Source organism: Cnephaeus nilssonii (assembly GCF_951640355.1).
Source record: "Cnephaeus nilssonii genome assembly, chromosome: 22".
NCBI lineage: Eukaryota > Metazoa > Chordata > Mammalia > Chiroptera > Vespertilionidae > Cnephaeus > Cnephaeus nilssonii.
The window spans coordinates 4,791,966-4,814,462 of NC_137093.1; the positions used below are offsets into that span (position 1 = coordinate 4,791,966).

At 54.1% G+C, this 22,497-nt stretch overlaps 1 protein-coding gene across 1 annotated transcript in view; it reads left to right on the forward strand.

Moving 5' to 3' along the window:
* Window positions 1-9,464: 9,464 nt before the first annotated feature.
* Window positions 9,465-22,497, forward strand: part of PXN (paxillin) — a 43,269-nt gene continuing 30,236 nt past the window's right edge. The window contains exon 1 of the mRNA XM_079763285.1: window positions 9,465-9,622. Coding sequence (XP_079619411.1) covers window positions 9,610-9,622 — 13 coding nt within the window. The 5' untranslated portion in view covers window positions 9,465-9,609. The remainder of the gene's footprint in view (window positions 9,623-22,497) is intronic.

Sequence of the window (22,497 nt, forward strand, 5' to 3'; positions counted from 1 at the left end):
GCAGGTATTGTGTTTTTAAAAGTTCTTGAGGCATACCTGTGCCATGGCACACCAGCCGAAATTTGGTGTTTTATCATCTAAACAAGTCCCCTCGCCTTTTTTCTTTCCTTAAGGATATGGAGTTTTTGAAGAGTCCAAAGCAGTTACCTTGCAGAATGTCCCACATTCTGGCTTCACCTGATTGTGTCCCCTGTGGCGTTAACATGTCCCTCTGTCCGCTGTACTTCCTATCAAGTGGAAGTTAGACCTCAAAGCTGGATTCAGGAGCACCACAGAGGCGGCTTTGTGAACTTGGTACTGTCTCTTCCACTGTTAGTGATGCTGAGTGTGAGCACCTGGTGAAGGCAGTAACTGCTCTCTCTCTCTCTCACTTCCTTTACTGTAAAGTGCATTTTGCCTTATGTAGTCAGTTATCTGTGGATGAACGACACTTAATACAGAAACCATTTGATACTAAAAGCCCTTTTCTTTTCACACCCACTGCCCTGCACCACTTCCTGATCAGGCGCCAAGATGTCACGGCTGAGTAAGATAAGTTAACATCGCTTCTTCTTGGAACCCGGGGGAGGTTTCCTGGGACCAGGGCCTGTGTTCAGAACCGGTGTCCCCCGACAAGCCAGTGTGTCCGAACCGAACCAATGTGATGGACAGAGGGGGTCCGTGATCACTGCTCAAAGGGGCGTCCTGGAGACTCCACATTGATTATGGGACCGGCAAGAGTTGCCAGTATGTGCCATCCAGAGTCTGACGGTTCAAGGAGCTATAAATACCCTTGACAGCACGCTCTGATAATGCACGCCAACCCTTTCTTTCCACTCTAGCTGCTAATCTGGGTGTCAAACAGGCCTGAGGAAATAGATGGGTCCTTCTTCCCATGGCAACTTTTGTATGGATCACAAAGCTAGTTGGGCCCGGCCGGCGTGGCTCCGTGGTTGAACGTTGACCTAGGAACCAGGAGGTCACGGTTCGATTCTCAGGGCAGATGCCTGGGGTTACTCGGCTCCATCTCCGGTGTGGGGCATGCAGGAGGCAGCCATTCAATGATTCTCTCTCATCATTGATGTTTCTATCTCCCTCTCCCTCTCCCTTCCCCTCTGAAATCAATAAAAATATATATTTTTTAAAAATAAGTTAGTTGGTTGAGCTTCCTCCCGTGCACAAAAACATCGCCAGTTCGATTCCCAATCAGGGCCCTTACCCGGGTTGTGGGCTCGACCCCCAGCAGGGGGTGTGCAAGAGGCAGACAGTTGGTGATTCTCTCTCATCATTTAAAAAATGTGTTTCTTGATTTGAGAGCGAGAGGAAGGGAGAAGGAGAAAGAAACATTGATGTGAGAGTAACATCGATCAGCTGCCTCCCAACCAGGGATCAGCTGTCTCCCCCGCTCCCTTCCTTTCTGAAGTCAATAAAAACATCTTTTTAAAGAAAAAGTAAGAAAAGGCTAAAAGGCTTTGCTGCTTCTGATTTGGTGGTGGCGGTGGTGGTAGTGAAGGCCCCCTGTAGGTCACTCATTGCCCTCCTTAAAACTTTCATGCCAGAATAAAGCCCAGTGATTTTCCATGACCTCTGACCTCATTAGAGGCCCCGGTACAATGCCTTCTCCCCAGCTCCCCCTTTTTCCTTTCTCAGCTCCAGCCGCAGGGCGTGACTTTCAGTTCCTGCAAAGGGCCACGTCCTCCTGGCTTCAGACCCCAGCAGGTGCTGTTGCTCCTGCTGAAATGCATCCTGTCCTCTTTCCTCCTTCAGTTCACAGTTCAGCCACCCCCTCCTCCAGGAAGCCCTCCCTGACCACCTCCCAATCTCGGACACTTGGTCCTACATCCCCCACCAAAGCATTTAACTTTGTGTCAGGTACCATTGGGAGCACTTTCCCTATATTATCTCATTTAGCACCCACACACTTTCTGTGGCAAGGAGACTTCCTTGGTGAGACATGAAATCACCTAGGAAGCTTTAAAAAATATATTTTTGCCCAAGATTAATCTTTTTTTTTTTTTTTTTAGAAAATTTATTGATTTTTTTACAGAGAGGAAGGGAGAGGGACAGAGAGCCAGAAACATCGATGAGAGAGAAACAATCAGCTGCCTCCTGCACGCTCCCCAGTGGGCATGTGCCCGCGACCAAGGCATACGCCCCTGCCCGGAATCGATCCTGGGACCCTTAGAATCCACAGGCTGATGCTCTATCCACTGAGCCAAACCTGTTAGGGCCAGACTAATCTTTAGAAATTCTGATTTAATTGGCCTGGAATGCAGCCTGGGCATCAGAATTTTTAAAAGCTTCCCAGGTGATTCTCATGCACAGCCAGGGTGGAGACCCATGGCCTCTGAGATAGATGTGATCCTGACATCCTTTTACAGCAGGGACTCTAAGGCACAGAGAAGTTAAGTAAGTGGCCTAGGGTCACGCAGCAAGTGGTTAGTGGAGAGGATTTGAACCCAGAAAGTCTGGCTTCGAAGCTTTGCGGGAAAAAAATAAATTGGCCATAGTTAATTTTTTAAAAATGTGCTTATTGATTTGAGAGAGAGAGGAAGGGAGAGGGAGAAAGAAACATTGATGTGAGAGTAACATCGATCAGCTGCCTCCCAACCAGGGATTGGACTGGAAACCTGGGTTTGTGCCCTGACCGGGAATCGAACCGGGGACCTTTCGGTGCACGGGACAATGCACACCAGCCAGGGCCTCCGTCAATTTCCCAGTGATTGAGAGCTGTGAGCCAGCTCTCTTCTGAGATGGACACTGAGGGCCCGGGCATGGGACGTGTTTAAGCCAGAGAAGCCGGTGAGCGTGCAGACACCCTGCTGTCACTGAACACGGAGAGGCTGTTTGGGGGCTGGTGGGCCCTTTCCCTGCTGACATAGTCCTTGGGGTCCCCCTTTCCCACCCCCTGGAGCCAGTGGTCCAGGCTGGCTCGGGAATGTGGGAGGGCTGGGTGGGGGTCCGTCCCATCAGGGGCTGATGTTTCCAAGGATGTTTCCTTGCCTGGAGGGAGGGGAGCGGGTCAGGATTACAGAACAAACAAGTGTTAGAACTGGATCTGCGTTCCCCCTCCCCCTCCCTCCCCCGGGAGAATCCTGTGAAAACGGCAGAGTGCGTCCGAACACACACATCAGACATTCTCCAGATGCCCTCCTACGTGGCTTTCTGGGCACATACATTGATTGCTACAGTGGGCACCTCTTTCATTTTATTTATTTTTAAAAATATGTTTTTATTTATTTCAGAGAAGAAGGGAGAGGGAGAGGGAGAGGGAGATGAAAACACCAATGATGAGAGAGAATCATGGCTTGGCTGCCTCCTGCAACGCCCCACACTGGGGATCGAGCCTGCAACCAGGGCATGTGCCCTGACCGGGAGTCGAACCATGACCTCTTGGCTCATGGGTTGACACTCGACCACTAGAACCACATCAGGCAGGCTCAGCATACATTTCTGATCACTAACGCAACTCGTCCTTCTGGAATGCCCATCCCATGGCCTCCTAGTCTCCAAAAATCGGCTCCGCGTTCCCTCTTTTCCAGGAAACCTTTCCAGGCCTGATTTGAATCACTCTTTGCAGCTGATTCATGTCAATGTCTGAGGTGTCATTTTTACAATACGGTTGAGTTTTATTTTGAAACTAGAAGCCCGTTGCACAAAGTTTCGTGCAATAGACCTTCCTTCACCTGGCTGCCGGCACCAGTTTTCCACCAGCACCAGTTTTCCTCTGGCCACCCGCCGATCGGAGAGCCCCCCGCCAGCGCGATCAACCACCCCGAGTTCCTCCAGCGCCGTTTCCTCTGGCCACCCGCCGATCGGAGCGCCTCCCGCCAGCGCTCCGATCGGCGGGTGGCCAGAGGAAAACTGGTGCTGGTGGAAAACTGGTGCCAGCAGCCACAAAATTGGCCACCCCGAGTTCCACCACCGGCGCCTTCTGCCAGCCCCATGGGTCCTCCCAAAGTGCCGGCCATTGGGGCCGGCGAGAGGAACGGGGGGCGGGGACTCGTGAGTCCCCACCCCCCGCTCCTCCTACCAGCCCAATCAGCCACCCCGAGTCCTGCCCCCAGCCTCCCACCAGCCCAATCGTGGGCGTAGCGGAGTGATGGTTATTTGCATACTTCCCTTTTATTAGGTAGGATATTAACTCATTCTAGGCGTAGATAAGGTTGTGTATGTGGTTCAAAATTCAGAAGATCCCGAAGGGTATTTAGGGAAATCTCCTTCCCATTCCTGATCCCCAGCTACCCCATTCTCCCACCCCACCCCATCCCACCCCACCCCTTGCCAGAAGACACGAAGAGTTTATTTATTCATCCAGAGATGCTCCACCATGTGTAAGCATTTCAAACAAATAAATTGGTTCCCATTTTTCTCCTCAAAGATACACGTTACACACACTGTTCCGTTTTATTTTTCTTAGAACTGTTTTACGTCAACCACTGAGCCACGCCGGATGGGCTTTGGGGCAATTCTTCGTGGGGTCACCCTAAGGTACTATGTGGGAGTCAGTGTGCATGAAATGTCAGTATATATTTATCTAGACACAGTTGTTATGGACAGCGCTGTGTCGGCACCCAGCAAAAGGCCTGACAGCAGCGCACTTAACCTCTGACTCAGCACTTCCGCTTCTAGGAATTGATCTTCAGGAAATAATTAAGGATGTGCCCCAAGATTTAACTCCCACGATGTTCTTATCAGCATTGCTGGCTACTGTGAAATCTTGGAAATAACTAAATTTAACCAGGGAACTGGTAAATATGGGAACAGTAATACGTGGAACCCTATTTTGCCCCCCAAAATCATGTTTTAGGAAAATATTGAATGCCATGAAAAGTAGCTTACAAGATAGTGTAAAGTGAAAAATAACAGTTTTCAAATAGATCCAGAGACAAATGGCAGGGGAGGTGGGGGGTTAGAGAGCAACCAAAGGACTTGTATGCATGCATATTAGCATGACAAATGGACACAGACACTGGGGCGGTGGGGCGGTGGGGGCTGGCCCGGGGTGGGAATGGCTGGGGCGGGGTGGGGGTGGGGGGAGGTCAATCGGGGAAAAAGGAGACATATGTAAAACTTTAGACAATAAAAAAAGAGAAAAATAACAGTTTTCAAAGCAATGTACATAAATATAAAAATGCACATTTAAACATTTTGTATATGTGATATAGATACTTATATGTGTGTATATGTGTGTAACACAATGGTCTAGAAAACTGTACAACTGGCATTCAGTTTTTTGGATTGTTGATTTTTATCTCTTAGTTTATCTTCTTTTTTCCCCCTTCTAATTATCTTTCTACAAGGACCAATTGTTGCTTTTGTAAAGAACATTTCTACATCTATATTCTAAGCTCTGGGATTTATTACTCTAAATCATTTTTTTTCCTTTTCTTAATCCCCTCTTTCTTTCCAGCATCAGTTAGTGCAGCCCTCACCTTAATTCATTAGGAAGTACTTAATAAATGTTATTCACAGAGCATACTTTTATTGAGCACCTACTATGTGCTGTGCCCTATGCCAGGCACTGGGGTAGAGCAGTGAACAAGACAGATATAGTCTTTGCCTTCCTGAAGTCTAAAGTCTAGTAGAAGAATACCCTAGCTGGTTTGGCTCAGTGGATAGAGCGTCAGCCTGCGGACTGAAGGGTCCCGGTGTTCAATTCCAGTCAAGGGCACATGCCCAGGTTTTGGGCTCGATCCCCAGTAGGAGGCCTGTAGGAGGCAGCCAATCAATGATTCTCATCATTGATGTTTCTATCTCTCCCTCTCCCTTCCTCTCTGAAAAAAATAAAAAATAAAAAAAAATATATAAAATAAAGTCTAGTAGAAGATGAACAGAGGCAAACAACAAGTGCATAAGAACTATTTAATTGTAATTATGACAAGTGCTTCCGGTTGCTAAGTAAAGATCCTAATAACAGGAGCCCTGACATAGCCTAGCACCGTGGTCGGCAAACTGCGGCTCGCGAGCCACATGCGGCTCTTTGGCCCCTTGAGTGTGGCTCTTCCACAAAATACCACGGCCTGGGCGAGTCTATTTTGAAGAAGTGGCATTAGAAGAAGTTTAAGTTTAAAAAATTTGGCTCTCAAAAGAAATTTCAATTGTTGTACTGTTGATATTTGGCTCTGTTGACTTATGAGTTTGCCGACCACTGGCCTAGCAGGTTAGGAAATGATTTTCTGAGGAAATAGCTTTTAGGTTGAAATCCCCCAAAACAGTGATGCCAGATAATATTTAAAACTGCCCAGTGTAGCTGAAACCGGTTTGGCTCAGTGGATAGAGCGTCGGTCTGCGGACTGAAGGGTCCCAGGTTCAATTCCGGTCAAAGGCATGTACATTGGTTGCGGGCACATCCCCGGTGCGGGGTGTGCAGGAGGCAGCTGGTCGATGTATCTCTCTCATCGATGTTTCTAGCTCTCTATCCCTCTCCCTTTCTCTCTGTGAAAAAAATCAATAAAATATATTTAAAAAATAAACAAACAAAAAACTGCCCAGTGTGGTAACCACTAGGCACCTGTGGCTACTTCGCACTTGGAATGTGGCTAGTCAGACTGAGAAGTGCTGTAAGTGTCCAACACACACCGAATTTCCAAGACCTGGTACGAAAAAAATAAGTGAGTGACCTCATTGATTTTTTAAAATATTGGTTACAAGTAGAAATGATAACATTTAGGATATATTGAATTAGATAAAATATATGAACATTAATCTTTCCTGTTTCTTTTTCCCTTTTTAAAATGTGGCTACTACAGCCCTAGCCGGTTTGGCTCAGTGGATAGAGTGTCGGCCTGTGGACTGAAGGGTCCCTGGTACAATTCCGGTCAAGGGCACATGCCTGGGTTGCAGGCCTGATCCCCAGTGTGGGGCATGCAGGAGGCAGCTGATCGATGATTCTCTCTCATCATTGATGTTTCTATCTCTCTCTCCCTAACCCATCCTCTCTGAAATCAATAAAAATATATTTAAAAAAATAAAAAATAAATGTGGCTACTACATATGTAATTTGCATTTTGTTTCTAATGGATAGCAATGAGTCAAGAATGCTTATTAGTGACAAGGATTATCCTAAGTCCTAAATACATAGCATCTCCTTTACTCCTGAGAGGTGGATTTTATTAATCTTTTTTCTATAGAGGAGGAAACTGAAGCATAGAGAGTAACCAGCCTGAAATTTACCACAAGCAAGGAGCATAGTTGGGACTTAAACCTGAGTGGATCTGTGTACTCAACCTGTACCCCACACTTTTTAAAATATATATTTTTTTTATTGATTTCAGAGAGGAAGGGAGAGGGAGAGAGAGATAGAAACATCAATGATGAGAGTGACTCATTGATCAGCTGCCTCCTGCACACCCCCTACTGGGGATCAAGCCCGCAACCCAGACATATGCCCTTGACTGGAATCGAACCCAGGACCCTTCAGTCTGCAGGCCGACCCTCTATCCACTGAGCTAAAGTGGCTAGGGCTGGGCTCTTGAATGTTAATATAAGAGGATGTGGCAGCTACAGAGGTGAACCTCTTGGCTCTGCCTTCAAAAAAGAGCTTGTTATCCAGCTGGACGAATGACAGTTTCCAGACACAAGACCACACTGCTCTGGGCATCCCCAGCCAGTGGCTGGACATGGTGGGGAATTGGGGCCTGGACACTCTGCTCAATGGGGACTCCTCTCATGAATAGTTTTCTGGAGCTCCCAGTTGCGTTGTCAGATCTGAGTCTCTCTTTACCCAGTCCTGCTTCTTCCTCTTTCTCGTTCACAGGCGATAAGGCAACTCGCAACATCTGCTTCCTGGAGGGTCTGGCCTGACACAGAGGGTCTTGGGGGCTGGGTTCTTGGGGGAAGGGGAGCTGGAAGCTGTGTTTGCCGAGTATTTTTTTTTTTAAATCCTCATCCGAGGATATTTTTCCAGTGATTTTTAGAGAGTGGAAGGGAGAGGGAAAGACAGAGAGAACTATCAATGTGAGAGAAACACATCAATTGGTTGCCTCCTGCATGAACCCTGACTAGGGCTTGGGCCGGGGAGGAGCCTGCAACCGAGGTATGTGCCCTTGACCGGAATGGAACCCTGGACCCTTTGGTCTGCCAGGCTGATGCTCTATCCACTGAGCCAAACCGGCTAAGGCTGCAGAGTATCTCTATATATAAAACCCTAATATGCAAATAGATCAAATGGCGGAACAACTGAACAACCGAACAACTGGTCGCTATGACGCGTGTTGACCACCAGGGGGTGCACACTGAACATGGCAGGCATTGGCCACAGTGGGATGGTGGAGCAGGTGAGCAGGGGCGCCAGACCGAGGCAGAGTGCCAGTCACTGCCATCGGGGCGAGCCTCTGGTGGTTACTGAAAATTCTTTGCTGCCATGCACTGCGGTCCCGCCTGGTGCCATCAGCGGGTGCAAACGGCAGCTGCTGGCCCCGATCGCTCCTGAGGGCTTCTCCACCTCCCCCTGCTCCTGAGGGGCGATTGGGGCTGGCAGCTGCCGCTCGCACCCACTGCTGGTGCTGGCCCCAGTCGCTCAGTGCCATCAGCGGGTGTGAGCGGGGCTGGTGCCGTCAGCACGTGGGAGCTGCTGTAGTGGGAGCGGGGCTCCCGGTAGACAGGGGACTGGGCCACGGAGGAGGGGCACGGAGGATGGGCCGAGACCCGCCCCTGTGCCCACTGCTGCCTTGTGGCCCACAGTTCCTTTCAAGGTGTACGAATTCGTGCACCGGGCCCCTAGTTTTTATATAAAATTGACAAAATGTGGGGAAGGGCTGATAGTAATAACTACCTTGATGAGAATTAATTTAGATAACAGCCATATAGTAGCTGTCACTTAGTAAATGGCAGTTGTTATTATTACTCGATTTCTGGGGTGGCAGTGGGGTGTTCCGGACACTGTGCCTGGCACTGGGTGTCAGGTCTTTGTAGTTTTTCTTTTAATGTCTAAGGTGGGGTCCCTTCTGCTCCATGCAGAGCTCAGAAGTCTCCCTCTGGGAGAGCGGACATGTAGAAGGTGGAGATACAGAACCTGGAAAGTACTGAGTCTGCCCCAAAGGCGGGGCTGCGAGTTACGCTGTCATGGGCCCAGAGGGCGCCCCCAGGGAAGGTCTCCAAAGGTCCCCGCTTCCTTGCCCGGCGAGGATTTAGGGCTCTCCTGGGAGGGGACCTACTGGGAGAAAGACAGGCAGACCAGTCTGACTCTCCCCGGACAGACGTGTGATGAGTGTCCGGTGGATGGACAGACACAGATCAGACTGAGATAGCAAGACAGGCGATGGGCCTGTGACTTTGAGATGGACAGAAAGCCGGACCCGAGGGCCTGAAGGCCGGGGAGCCACCCACCTGTCGCCCGTGCCGCGAGAGGGCGCCGCCGCCCCGCCCAGCGTCGCCCACCGGCCCGGCTAGGCGCGCGCTCGCGGGCCGCGGCGGGGGCGGGGCCGGCGCGCACGGGGCGGGGCCAAGGGGCGCGCGGGGGCGGGGCGCGCGTGTCCGCCAAGACGGCCGGGCGCGGGGGCGCGCGGCGGCGGCGCGTTCCGTTCCGGGCCGAGGCTCGCGGCGGAAAAGTTGCGGGCGGAGAGCGGCGGCCCCGGGACGGGCAGCGAGCGGGACGTCCAGCCGGTTCCCGGCGCTCGCGGCCCCGCCATGGACGACCTGGGTGAGTGAGCGGGGCCGGGGCGGCGGCAGCGGAGGGCGCGCGGCCCCGGGGCGGGCGGGCGGGCGCGAGCGAGCGAGCGGCGGGCCCGGGGATCCCACCCCTGGTGGCCGATCCCCGCCGGGTCCCTGCCGGCCGGCGCTCCGCGGGGCGGGGATCTCGGGCCGGGCCTGAGCCCCGACCAGGCCGGCCCCGCGCCGGCCTCACCGCCGCCACCCCCCGCCTCGGGGACCCACCCCCATCTCCCAGCCCAGCCCCAGGGACCAGCTTGCACCTCAGGGACCCGCCCCGACCGCTCCAGGGGCAGGACCCTCACTGCCTGGAGCAGACCACCTCCCCAGCGAGGGGACCCTCGCTTCACAGACCGCCCCCCCCCCCACCGCCCAGATCCACCGCCCAACTCGGGGAGCAGCTGCCTGATCCCACAAGCTGGCCCCCCCCATTCCAGGGCATGCTCCCACCCCCGGAGGACCGCTCCCCCTTCAGGGATAGCCTCTCCGAGCCCGGCCCTTTCATGTCAGACCCACAGTTAGAGATGAGCCCCCCCTGCAAAGACAAGTTTCCCCTGGGTCCCACTGACCCCCCACTCCAGGTCTGGCCGCCCTGTCTCACGGACCCGTCACTCCATGTCACTGACTGCCGTCCCCTTTACCAGCATATCATACACCAGCCTCATCTTAGAAGGGTAAACTGGGGAGACAGAATCGGCACCCCACTCCCAGACGCTGGTGGAATGCCAGGGAAAGAGGAGGGAAGTGGGCCTCAAGGTATGCCATCGTTGAACCTGTCCTGGCTGGCAGAGTCCGGCCCGCTGCCTGGCCTCAGACCTGCTGGAAGCCACGGGAAAGGAGGACAGGACGCGGGGACAGAGTCTCACTGTTCTCCTGTTATTGGAGCTCCATGCGCCTCTTTCACGCCAGCCTGGATTCGCTGTTAAGGCAGGAGAAGGTGTCTCCCGGAACCAGACACTCAGCCAGGGGGCTGGTGCCAGGGCTCTGGGAATGCCTTGTGGTGCGCACCCTGGAGTGGGAGGGTTCTCGCTCCCTCCCCTTCACGCCTGAGGCTGGAGGGCCTCTGAGGAGGGGAAAGTTTCTCTCTGTAGGGGCCTTGTCTTCCCTCTCTGGACTGTGGGTGCCTTGTATGGCCATTGCTGCTTCCTCTGTCCCAGGCTGTGAGGAGTGGATTCATGCCCCCTAAGTGACCCCCCCCCCCCCCCCCCCCCCAGTGCACAGGGCACTAAGACTGGCTGTTTGCAGGCACTGGACTTCAAGGGCACAGGGAGGAGGACTGGGACCTTACTACTTCCTGGCAGCTTCTTTTGGGATCATTCCCCCCATACCCCCCTGCCCCCCCCATCCCGGAGCTGCGGATGGTGTCCAGTCCTGCCTGTTGTGCAGCGGGCGATGGCTGCCAAGCATAGTTCTGCCCTTGGGTCAGACTTGGCACCCATTTTCCCCACACACTCAAGGTTGGCATGGCCTCCAGGCAGGTATTTTTTTTCACATAAAAATAAGTAAGCTTTAAAGGAGGCGGGGGGGGGGGGGATATTTTTCTAACCAGGCTTTTCCCGTGGGAGCGCGGGCAGTTACAGCTCCTAACATGCTGATGTGGCTCTTTGCTTCTGCTCATTCCCCGAGCTGTTCCAAGGACTGAGGGCGTCTTCGTAGAGTTTGCAGTCAAAGCCCTGAGCTCCTGTCTCCTGATAGTCTTCCATGGGGGGCCAGGACCCGGAGTTGGTCTCGGAAAGGAAAGAGTGCACTGGCAAATGGTAGGCCTTTCAGTGTGCTGTGCGTGGAGTTCTCCACACTTCAGCTGTCCCGTCCTCCCAGCAGCCCTTTGGAAAGGGCCCCTCAGGGCCACTGCTGCCAGCACCGCCTGCCTTTCCCAAATGGAGAAAACTCAGAGAGGTTGAGTCTCTTGCCCAAGGCTGCACAGCCACTGGGTTGACAAAGCCAGGACTAGAGCCCAGCCCCAGCGCCCCGACCTGCCGCTCTGTACCCCAGGCCTTTCCTCCTGAGGAGGGGAGCTGTGGGGGAAGGGAGGTAGTGGCAGGGTGATGAAGCTACAAGCCACCTGTAGCTTCTGCTGCCTTCCACCCCGGCTCCCAGTTGTTTGGATCCTGGCTGCCCAGCTTCCTTGGCCTAAGCTCCCAGGGGCCAGCCGCGCCTGGCTGACCAGAGCCTGGGCGGGAGGACGGGGCTGCAGGAGGGGAGAGGAATTTGCCTCTGTGCTCAGGCCCGTCAGCTGTCTGGCTGACTGCGCAGCACCCTGCCCGTCAGCTGTTTTCCTTAGTTAGGGCAGACACCGAGGCCAGGCCGCGTTTTTATTTTTCTCCTGAGCGTGCCCTCAGCTGTGAGCCTCCTGGCCCCCGGAACAGGGGAGAGCTTACGGTCTGTCCTGTGGCGAGCCTAGAGGGGGCAGGGGTCTGGGCTGGGACTTTGTTTTTGGTCTTAAAGAAATTGGGGAACTCTCCCCTCCCCATAGCTGCTAGTGACGGACCGGCCATGTGCTATTTAATAAGTTACCAGTTTATCGCTCTTGGGGCAGGAAAACATAAACACAGCCTTTCCCTGTGAGCGCTCGGCCTTGTGCGGTGCGGTGGCTGCTGGTGGCTTTTCTCATTACTGTTTAGACGCTGGTTTGGCCGGGAGTTGCCCTGTTCTCTGGCCGGAGTTTCCTGGACAGAGTTCCCCAGCACAGAGCACGGAGGAGCCTCTGATTACGTTTTCTGACCTGACCCCTTGCTTTCCCCATTTCCCTTCCTAGTGCGAGGGCGGGGGTGGGGGTGGGGGGCCGTGACCACAGTTGAGGTCACTAAGGATCACTCCTGCTTGGTGGAGACAGGCATGGACTCGGCACTCTGTGAGTTTCCTCACGGCCCTTCCGGGAGGGAGGTGTGTTATCTCTGCGTGCAGACGCGGAAACCCCAGCTCTGGAGGAGCCCACTGGGGGAGCCGGGATTGGAGCCTGGACTGATCCAGTTCTGGATCTGGTCATTTTATTTTATTTATTTTCTCAGAGAGGAAGGGAGAGGGAGAGAGAGATAGAAACATCAATGATGAGAGAGAATCATCGATCGGCTGCCTCCTGTGTACCCCCCCACGGGGGATTGAACCTGACCGGGAATCAAACCTCGACCTCCCGACTCTCAACCACTGAGGGCTGGGCCGATCTGGTCATTTTAATTATAATAAGGCAATAGCGTGATCTGTGCCGGACCAGGGGGCCTGCTGAGTGGTTGCTAGTTACCTTTCAAAGTTCTGCCTGGAGGCCACCCCAGGACATGCCTCTGTGCCGAGGGCGGGCGGTCCAGTGCAGGCCTCCATAGCTTTGCCTGCCCCTCTCCGGGGAGCAGCCAGCTGTTGGCGATGCCCAGTTGCCTCTGGAATCTGGACATGTCTTCGTTCAGCTTCTCAGCAGTCTTGACCCTCTGGAAAACAGTGCCTCATTGTCCTTGGAGGGGTACTGGGGGGGGGGGGGGCGCGGAGAGGGGAAGAGGGGAGTTGCCTGGGGCATTTGGGGCTGTGGAGCCTCCGTTTCCATGGATAGTCTGGACTTTGGGCTTGCCTGTCTGTGGTGCCTCTGTGTGAGGCCGGGGTCAGGCACCCAGCTGCTGGGCCCGTGCAGAGGCACCGCTGAGCCATTTGCCCTCCCAGGGGCTCCGAGTCAGTGCCAGGTCTTCTCTTGGGCCGTGCGCTGGTGAGGGGCAGAGCGGGGCTTCAAACCGGGGTCTGATTCTGAGCAGGTGCTCAGGGGTCTGCTGCTCAGGGGTCTGCTGCCCGGGCAGCCACGGCTTAGTGGGGAGAGGCTGGGCTTCTGGCGGCCGTGGCCCCACCACTGTGGGATTGAGGTCTGCCTTCCTTCCGGCTTCCCGGCGATGCCCGTGCACTGGTGAGGCTGGGTGCCCTCGCTGAGGGGCCGATGGGAGGCCAGAGGCACCGCGGGCGCGCTGAGCAGCCCTGTGCCTCCATTTGTGCATGAGGCGTGTGACCCTCCAGACGGAGGACGTTGAAAGAACTTCCTCCCAGCGTCACTCTCCTCCCAGCCCTTCCCTGGGCTGCGGTCTCCTTGCCTTCGTTAATGGTAACAAACCTCTGCAGGACACTTTTCTGACAGCGTCTGCGGGACTCTTACCCACAACAGTTCCTGAGCATGTGCTGTGTGCGGGCGCCGTGCTGGGCGCCTGACAGACATTGTTTGTTGGCTCCTGTGGGCCACACGAGGTGCAGGTTCTGTTATTGCTACCACCCCCCTTACAGTGACCACACAGGCACAGAGGGTGAGCCCACGGCCACTTTAACAGCGAGTGCCAGGGCTGGGCTTTTAACGCAGAGCGAGCTGGTGACCAGTCTTTACACTTCAGTTCATGATCCTGGATCCGATCCTGATTGCCTGTTGGTTTGCTGGCTTTCCACTCTCTGTTCCGTGTCCCACATCCGTCCTTTTCCTCTTCTCTGTGGCTTCTTCCTCCTCCTTTGTTCTTTCTTAGGGACTCAGGATGGGACGCTGGGCACCTGTCCCCAATCCCGTCCCCTGTTCCCTTCAAGACAGACTGGGAGCTTGTTGCACAGAGGTGCGGGGAACCAGGGCTGCCTCCGAGGGCCCTCTCGCCCTCCCGGCTGGACTCGGAGGCCTCTGTGCCCTCCTCCGGCAGACACTCCTGTCCTTGCTCACGGCTGCCTGTGGAGCCTCCCATTGGAGGAGGAAGCTGTTGACACCTTTTCAGGTGGAGAACGGAAGATGTCTTGTGGGAGGAAGAGAGTGAGAGAAAGAATTAGGAAGCTGAGTTTTCCCGGAAATCTTGACAAACGGCTGATGGAAAGGGGCAGCCAGGATCACCTCCTCACCTGGGATGGGCCCGAAGCTCCACAGCCCCAGCCCCCTTTGCCTTCTCAGCTGTGGTCTTGTTGGGCGGCTCGCTGGCCTCAAGCATGCATCTGCGTCCGGATCGGTCTTCCAGCTCCCGGACTGATTGCCTAACCCGGGGCTCAGGCCCGGCCTCTCCGGGGAGGCCTTGGATGGGCCGCTGGCAGGCAGCACGTGTGGTTGGCCAGACTCGGCAGAGCCCTGGTGGCCAATTTTTCCCTTAAAGACGGCCTCTTAATGCTCATTTCTTGTGTGATTGTGGGATTGTGGTTTTATGGGAGAACATTGTTATTGTTAGGTGCATACTGAACTATTCGGGAGTAAAATGTCATGATGTCTGCAACTTAGTTTTAAAGAATATAGTAACAAAAAGTAGGTGTGTGTGTGTGTGTGTGTGTGGTGTATATGGGGGTGCACACATTTTTTTATACAAAATGGCAAAATGTTAATGATTGAATATAGGAAGAAGGTATATGTGTACTCATTGTAATGTCTTTCAACTTCTCTATATGTTTAGATATTTCCATGGTAACAAGTTGGAAAAAGCCATAGTGGGCTCAGAGTCATTCGGCCAGGGGTGCCCCTAAGTGTCTACCTGTGACTGACTTGAGTGACCCTGGGCCTCCTGTGACTGCACCGGTGGTGTAAAGGGTACGTGGGCAGAGAAAGGAGCCACGTGGGCCTGGCTGGAGACAGGAGCCCGCAGCCACCATGACCTGTGCACAAAAGTCAGGGCCCGCCCTGGCCAAGGCAGACTCCGGGCTTACGTGGGTGTGGTGAGCAGGGCCGGGAAGGGAGATGCTGGGCTGGAAGGGGTGGCCGGGTGGGTTGCAGAAGGAAGCTTTGCAAAGGCAGAGAACAGCCTCTGGGCAGCTGGAGCCGGGGGAGGGGATGAGATGCCATTCAGTCTACGTCATGAGCCTCTTATCTGTGGCCCAGGGAGCAGCAGGCCTGCGGGCAGCAGGGCAGGAGTGGCCCCAGGCTCTGGCTTACAGCTGAAATCGCCCCCCATTTCTCCCACTTGAGGCTCCCTCTCCTGGAATCCCCACTCGGAGGTCCCTCTTGTCTTGTTTTGTGCTGACTCAAAGCCGGGCCGCTTGGTCTCCCATCTGAGAGAAATAGCTGGATTCCAGCACCAGTGGCCCCTGGGCCCTGGGGATCCCGGCGGCCCCAGCAGGCCCTTGTCAGGAGGGGGCCTCACGCGAGGTCTCCGAGCCACACGTCTGTCCGTCAGCGTGCCAGGACGCAGTGGCTGGCCGCTGCAGGGATCATGGGCTCGTCCTGTGTGATCTCGGAGTGGGGTGTCAGGCCTCACTCTGCCTGTTGGAAAGCATGCTGTGGGTTTCCTGGGGGAGGGGTGGTGCCGGGAGGAAGCTTTATGTAATTCTTGGCTGGGACTCAGGTAATTGTTTTAATGAAATGGAATGCAGCTTATTCAGAACTCACTTGGCAGAAGCAGCCTGTTCGGTTCTGTTTTCTTGTGGGGGGAGCGGGTCACACATTTCCAGCTGTTTCGGGCGAGCAAGAGCGAGGTGGGAGGGAGCCTCCGGAGCCCCTCTCAGTGTCTCAGGGACCCTCAGGCGTCTGTCTCCATTCTCCTCTGGCCCCAAGTCCCTGTGTCTTTTGTTGTTGTTGTTAATCTCCACCCGAGGATATTTTTCCACTGATTTTTAGGGAAAGTGGGAGGGGGAGAGACAGAGAGAAACATCGATGTGACACATCGATTGGTTACCTCCTGCACGAGCCCCAGAGGGGCCTGCAGTCAAGGTATGTGCCCTTGACCAGAATTGAACCTGGGACCCTTTGGTCCGCAGGCTGATGCTCTATCCACTGAGCCATACCGGCTAGGGCTGCCTCTTACAACAATTAAAAAAAACAAACACCTGTTGAAAGCAGGCTGTAAAATGGGCCCAAATCCTGCCTTTCTTGATTGGGAGGCCCCAGAGATGAGGGCCATGGAGGTGTTTACACAGCGGACAGACCTTCCTCGAGGCCCTCTTTCTTCATCCGCTCTTTACTCCTCCCCACGCCTTCTTCCGCCTCAGCACCTTTAGAACGCCCAGTGCCCTCCCACCCCGGATCTCCCATCAGTGCAGTTTTTAAAAAAAAAAAAATTTTTTTATTGATCCGAGAGGAAGGGAGAGGGCTAGAGAGACGGAAACATCAATGATGAGAAAGAATCATCAATTGGCTGCCTCCTGCACACCCCACACTCAGGGATCGAGCCCGCAACCTGGGCATATGCCCTGACCGGGAATTGAACCATGACCTCTTGGTTCATAGATCGGCGCTCAACCACTGACTCACAGCGGCCGGGCCAGTGCAGGTTTATCTTCACCCCTTTTCTTCTGGTGTTTTTACCTTTCTGTTCTTCCTAACTTCTTTTGTTTGCTTCTTTTCTGTTGTTGTTCTTTTGTTGTTGTTGTTGTAATCTTCATCCAAGGATATTTTTGCCATTGATTTTTAGAGAGTGAAAAGGGAGGGAGGAAGAGAGAGGAGAGAGAGAAAAACATCAATGTGAGAGAGACACTTTGACTAGTTGCCTCTGGCATGCACCCTGACAGGGGGCAAGGGGAGTGAACCCACAACCCAGGTATGTGCCCTTGACTGGGAATAGAACCCATGACCCTTTGGTCCAAGGGCCAACACTCTAACCACTGAGCAACCAGTCAGGGCTCCTTTTCTGTGTGTTTTTTTTTAAAATGTATTTTTATTGATTTCAGAGAGGAAGGGAGAGAGAGAGATAGAAACATCAATGATGAGAGAGAGTCTTTGATTGGCTGCCTCCTGCACACCCTCTACTGGGGATCGAGCCCCAAACCCAGGCATGTGCCCTTGACCGGAATCGAACCTGGGAACCTTCAGTTCGCAGGCCGACGCTCTATCCACTGAGCCAGACCAGCCAGGGCATCCTTTTCTGTTTTTAACTCAGCCTGGGCCATTCTTGCCTTTTGCTAGGCACACCTCCCACGCCTCAGTGGCCATATTCCCCCTTCTCTTCCTTAAGATCCGCTGCTTTTGCGTTTTTCCAAAGCTTTCGCTGGGCTCCCTGTTTCTCTCCCAGGTTCCTAGGTCAGTTCATCTACTTGCGTGACCTCTTCTCTCACTGTGTGTTGGCGACTCCTAAATTTATATTTCCACCCTTGACGTGGATGCCATTGTCCAGATTCTTCCGGCCTGCACGCCGGCAAAGACCCAACTCATTTCCTCTCGCTCTCCTCGTGGCCTCCTCTATTGTCTGCGCCCTCTGCTGCTGTCCCCGCGCTTCCTTGGCCTGTGTGAAATCATGGGCTCTTCTAGGCTAGGCAACATTTTCACATGCTTTGTCTTTTTTTTCAGATGCCTGGTGACTTTTATTAATTATTATTATTATTTTAAATCCTCACCCGAGGATATTTTTCCATTGATTTTTATTTTATTTTTTATTTTTAATATATTTTTATTGATTTCAGAGAGGAAGGGAGAGGGAGAGAGAGATAGAAACATCAATGATGAGAGAGAACCATTGATCGGCTGCCTTCTGCACGCCCCCCACTGGGGATCCAGCCCGCAACTGCCCTTGACTTGAATCGAATCCAGGACTCTTCAGTCCGCAGGCCAATGCTCTATCCACTGAGTCAAACCAGCTAGCGCTCCATTGATTTTTAAAGAGAGTGGAAGGGAGGAGGGGGGGGGGGCAGAGAGAGAAACATCGATGTCACATCCATTGGTTGCCTCCCACATGTGCCCTGACCCTGACCCCTGCCGGGGATCTAGCCTGCAACCGAGATATGTGCCCTTCACTGGGACTCGAACCCCAGACCCTTCGGTCTGTGGGCCGATGCCCCTAACCACTGAGCCAAATCAGCTAGGGCTGCTTTGTCATTTTTTATATGATGGTGACAACAATCCTTCGGGGCAGATCATAGCTTTCCCCGTTTTACAGACGAGGAAGGAAAACTGAACCCCGGGGACTGAGGAGTGGACACACCCACTGTCGCAACAGATAAGGTTGCGAGAACTTGATCTTGGGTCTTGTGGCAGCCAGCCTGTTCTCTTTCTGGTTCTTCACACTGACACCTGTAGGCAGAGGTGGGAAATCCCAGGTTGGGTTTGGCCTGCAGACCCGTGTTGCTTGCCTTCATGGTATTTAAAAATATTCCAAGTTGTCAGGCCGGCGAGGCTCCTGTGAACCAGGAAGTCAGGGTTCGATGCCCAGTCAGGGCACATGCACGCTCGATCCACAGTGTGGGGTGTGCAGGCAGCCGATCAATGATGCTTTCTCATCATTGATGTTTCTCTCTCTCTCTCTCTCTCTCTCTCTCTCTCTCTCTCTCTCTCTTCCTCTCCCTTCCTCTCTGAAATCAATAAAAATATATTTAAAAAATATTCCAAGCCCAAACTGGTTTGGCTCAGGGGATAGAGCGTCGGCCTGCGGGCTGGGGGGGTCCCGGGTTCGATTCCGGTCGGGGGCGAGTACCTTGGTTGCAGGCACATCCCCGGTGGGGGGTGTGCAGGGGGCAGCTGATCGATGTTTCTCATCAGTGTTTCTGGCTGTCTATCCCTCTCTCTTCCTCTCTGTAAAAAAAAAGAAAAGAAGAAGAATAATGCTAAAAAAAAAATATTCCAAGTTACTCATCAACATGTAAAGCATCAGGGGCTCACACCGACCCAATCCACATGTCGTTTCTTTTGAAAAGTCAGAGTTGGCCCCACCAGTCGCCTGAGGGTCCCAGCCCTCACATTGGCTCTGTCGCCTGCCGCGGGCCCAGCTCCCGGAGCACATTCCCACCTGGCCCTGACTTGGGAGGTTCTAAGAATGCTCTCCGTCCGCCCTGTATTTACAGCAAACACACAGTTGCCGAGTCTGGGGATTCCTTGCGCTGTAGCCTCTGAGTTAGATTTGAATTCTGACCCCTCCGGGCGCTTACCTCTGCCTGGAGTGCGGATTTCTGTCCACGTGGCAGACAGTAGCCTCCGCCCGGCCCATCGCCCTCACCCTCCACCTTTGGGGTCTCAGCTGCAGCCTCCTTCTGCAGAAGACTTTTTCCGGTTAAAACCCGCAGCCTCTTGGCCCTCCCACTTTGGTAAAACTTCCCAGATTTTATAAGTCGGGCTTCTTTCCTTTTGTCTCTCCCCAGCCCGGTAAGCCCCTTGAAGACAGGGCTCTTATCTGCCTTTCAAGGGTCTCTGACCACCAAGTATGGCTCGGTTCTCTCGGCAGTTGCTTAATGAGTGTTTGATGGTCGATGATGAAATGGGTATGAACTGTGATGCCAACCACTTCCTCCACCGGGCAGTCTGAGCGGGAAACCCTCTGCTTCCAGGCGGGTGGGCGGCAGGTCGGTGCCCCGGACAGAACACAGGCTCCGCTGTCGGCCACTCCTGGGCCTGGATCCATGCCGTCCCCTGCTGGCTGCGACCCGGGCGGATCACCTACACCTGAGCCTCGGTCCCCGGATCTGTGAAGCAGGTGCATTTCCTGAATGCTTTAAAGTGCTCAGCCAAGGGTAACGGTGATCATTGTTCATCCTTGGAGTAATCTAGGTACTGCTGTGGGGGTCTGGCTTTCTCTGTCACCTCTCCGCCTCCCGAAGCCGCTGCTTAGGTTTGCTGCGGCCTTGGTGGTGGCATTTAATGCCTGTGAACCTGGTTGGCCGTTCAGCTGGGCCCAGGGAAGGAATCTGACCTTGGTTACCTTCCGAATGTGATTTGGGACCCTTTGTGGCCCGGTGGGGTGGTGTTGGGTCTCTGATCTGCAGGTGATGTGGTACCCCAGGGCCGGGCGTATTAGTTGGCCATTTCCCCGGAGCCTCGTCGGTGGCTTTGAGGAGGAAGTGGCTGGGGGAGGAGGTGGTTTGGTGGCTTGGTTTATAGTAGCCGCTCACCTAATGCTAACAGCCGAGCTGCCGCCGAAGCCACTCCGGGACCTGCTTCCAGTGCAGCCTCGGCGTCTCCCAGAACCCTCAGGGGTCCCGGGGCCCAGGAGGCTGTGAAGGCTGCCCCGCGACACCTGTGATGCTCACAGTGGGCCTGGGCCAGCAGGGCTCCGAGTAGCAGCAGAAAAGGGGGGGTGGTTTTCCTGACCATGAGCGGTGGTTTTTGTCAGTTGAGTGGGCACAGCCATTAGCTAGAAGCCATCCCGTGATGGCCTGCTCTGCCACCTCTGTGCCCTTCAGGGGCAGTCAGTCTGTTTTTGTTTTTTAAATATGTTTTTTATTGATTCCAGAGAGGAAGGGAGAGAGAGAGAAACATCAATGATCAGAGAGAGTCATTGATCGGCTGCCTCCTGCACGCCCCCCACCAGGGACCAAGCCTACAACCTTGGCACATGCTCCGACCGGGAATGGAGCTGTGACCTCGTGGTTCATAGGTCGGTGCTCAACCACTGAGCCGTCCTGGCCAGGCAGCAGTCCATCTGTTGGGCCAGCCCTGGCCCCGTTGGGGGTTTGAAGTGGCTTTGAGAGTCCTGGCCGGGCTTTTTCTTGCTCCGTTTCCAGGACTGTTCCTCTTCCTTCGGTGGCAATGGGTGTGCCCCATGGCCTGCCCTTGGTTTCCTCTGTATCTGCCATTTCCGTGGGCTCGGGCTCGGCTGGCCCTCTGGGGCGCTTTCTCATCACCGGGAGCTCCAGGACAGTGATGTGGATGTGAGGGCGCGGCTGCGGCCCCGGGAGACTGCGCTGTGCCTCGGCGAGCCGGCCTGGGGACCGCCTGGCCCACGCGTGGCTGTGCAGTCGCCTGGCTGCATCTTGGGGCCAGGTGGCTGCCGGGGTGGCCGGTGGCCTCATTGCCTCCGATGGCCTCTTCTGCTGTGGCCCGAACCTCCCGCGAATTCCTGCCCGTCCCTCTTTGGAAGTGGGCACGTGAGGTCTTGTGCCTGGTCTGCTGAGAGCCACACGGAAACAGGCGAGGGGAGGAGCGCCACCTGGAGCTGGTGTCATGGCTTCCTGTGGTCACTTCTGGTAATCTGCTCCCAGACATCCTGTCTGTGCTCCCAGAACAGCAGGGACGCTGCCCGGGGACAGCTGTTACCTGCCTGACCTCCAAGAGCTGGGGGCCGGGCTGGCACGGCCCTCCTGCCCCCGGGACCCTTGGCTGCCCGGCCACTGGCTGTCGAGGGCCCTGCTGGTAGCAGCTCCTTGTGGTGTCGCTGGCTTGGGCTTCACCCAGCTCTGCCCTTCCTCTTCCCCTGCTCCTGCTGCCGGGGAGCTCTTCCTCCGAATATTCTGTCGGGTGTGATCAGTCAACACTCCCTTCTGCGGCTCTGGTCTGATTCGGGCTTTCTGAGGCCCCTCCGCTTCTAGAGCTTCGAGGAGCCTTAGGATGTCACCTACTCCCGTGGTTCAGTGGGGGTTTCCAATCATCACCTTCATCAGCGCTGCTCACTCTTTATCTGTTTATATATTAGGTTTCCACTGAAGATTACAATTGCAAAAGGGGTTTGTGGGTTTTTAAAAATCTGAAATTAGTCCTGGCCCACATTGCTCAGTGGTCAGAGCGTTGGCCCATGCACCAAATGGTTGTGGGTTCGATTCCCGGTCAAGGGCACATACCTGGGTTGCAGGTTCGACCCAAGTTGCGGCGTGTGCAGGAGGCAACCAAAGTGTGTCTCGCACATTGATGTTTCTCTCGCTCTCGCTCCTTCTCCTCCTCCCTCCTCTCTTCCACTCTCTCTAAAAATCAATGGCAAAAATATCCTCAGGTGAGGATTAATAACAACAAAAATCTGAAAATAAAAAATAGAAAAAACATTTGTAAATCACTTAGGAGTTTCTACTCACCCATTTTACAGATGGACAAACTAACGCCCTCTGAGGAGAAAGCACTTGCCCAGGACACTTAGTAGCAGAGCGGGCCTGTGCTTTTCTTTCAGCCCAAGCATGTCTCAGAGGCCAACACGGGCCACATAAACAAGGTTTAAGTGTATGTGGGCCGCAGAAAAACAAAATCTTCAATTTTCATAGAAACGTAGGTTTATTTCACTAGAGACATGCTGAATACAAAGGGCTGAAATAAATGAGTAATTGTTAATA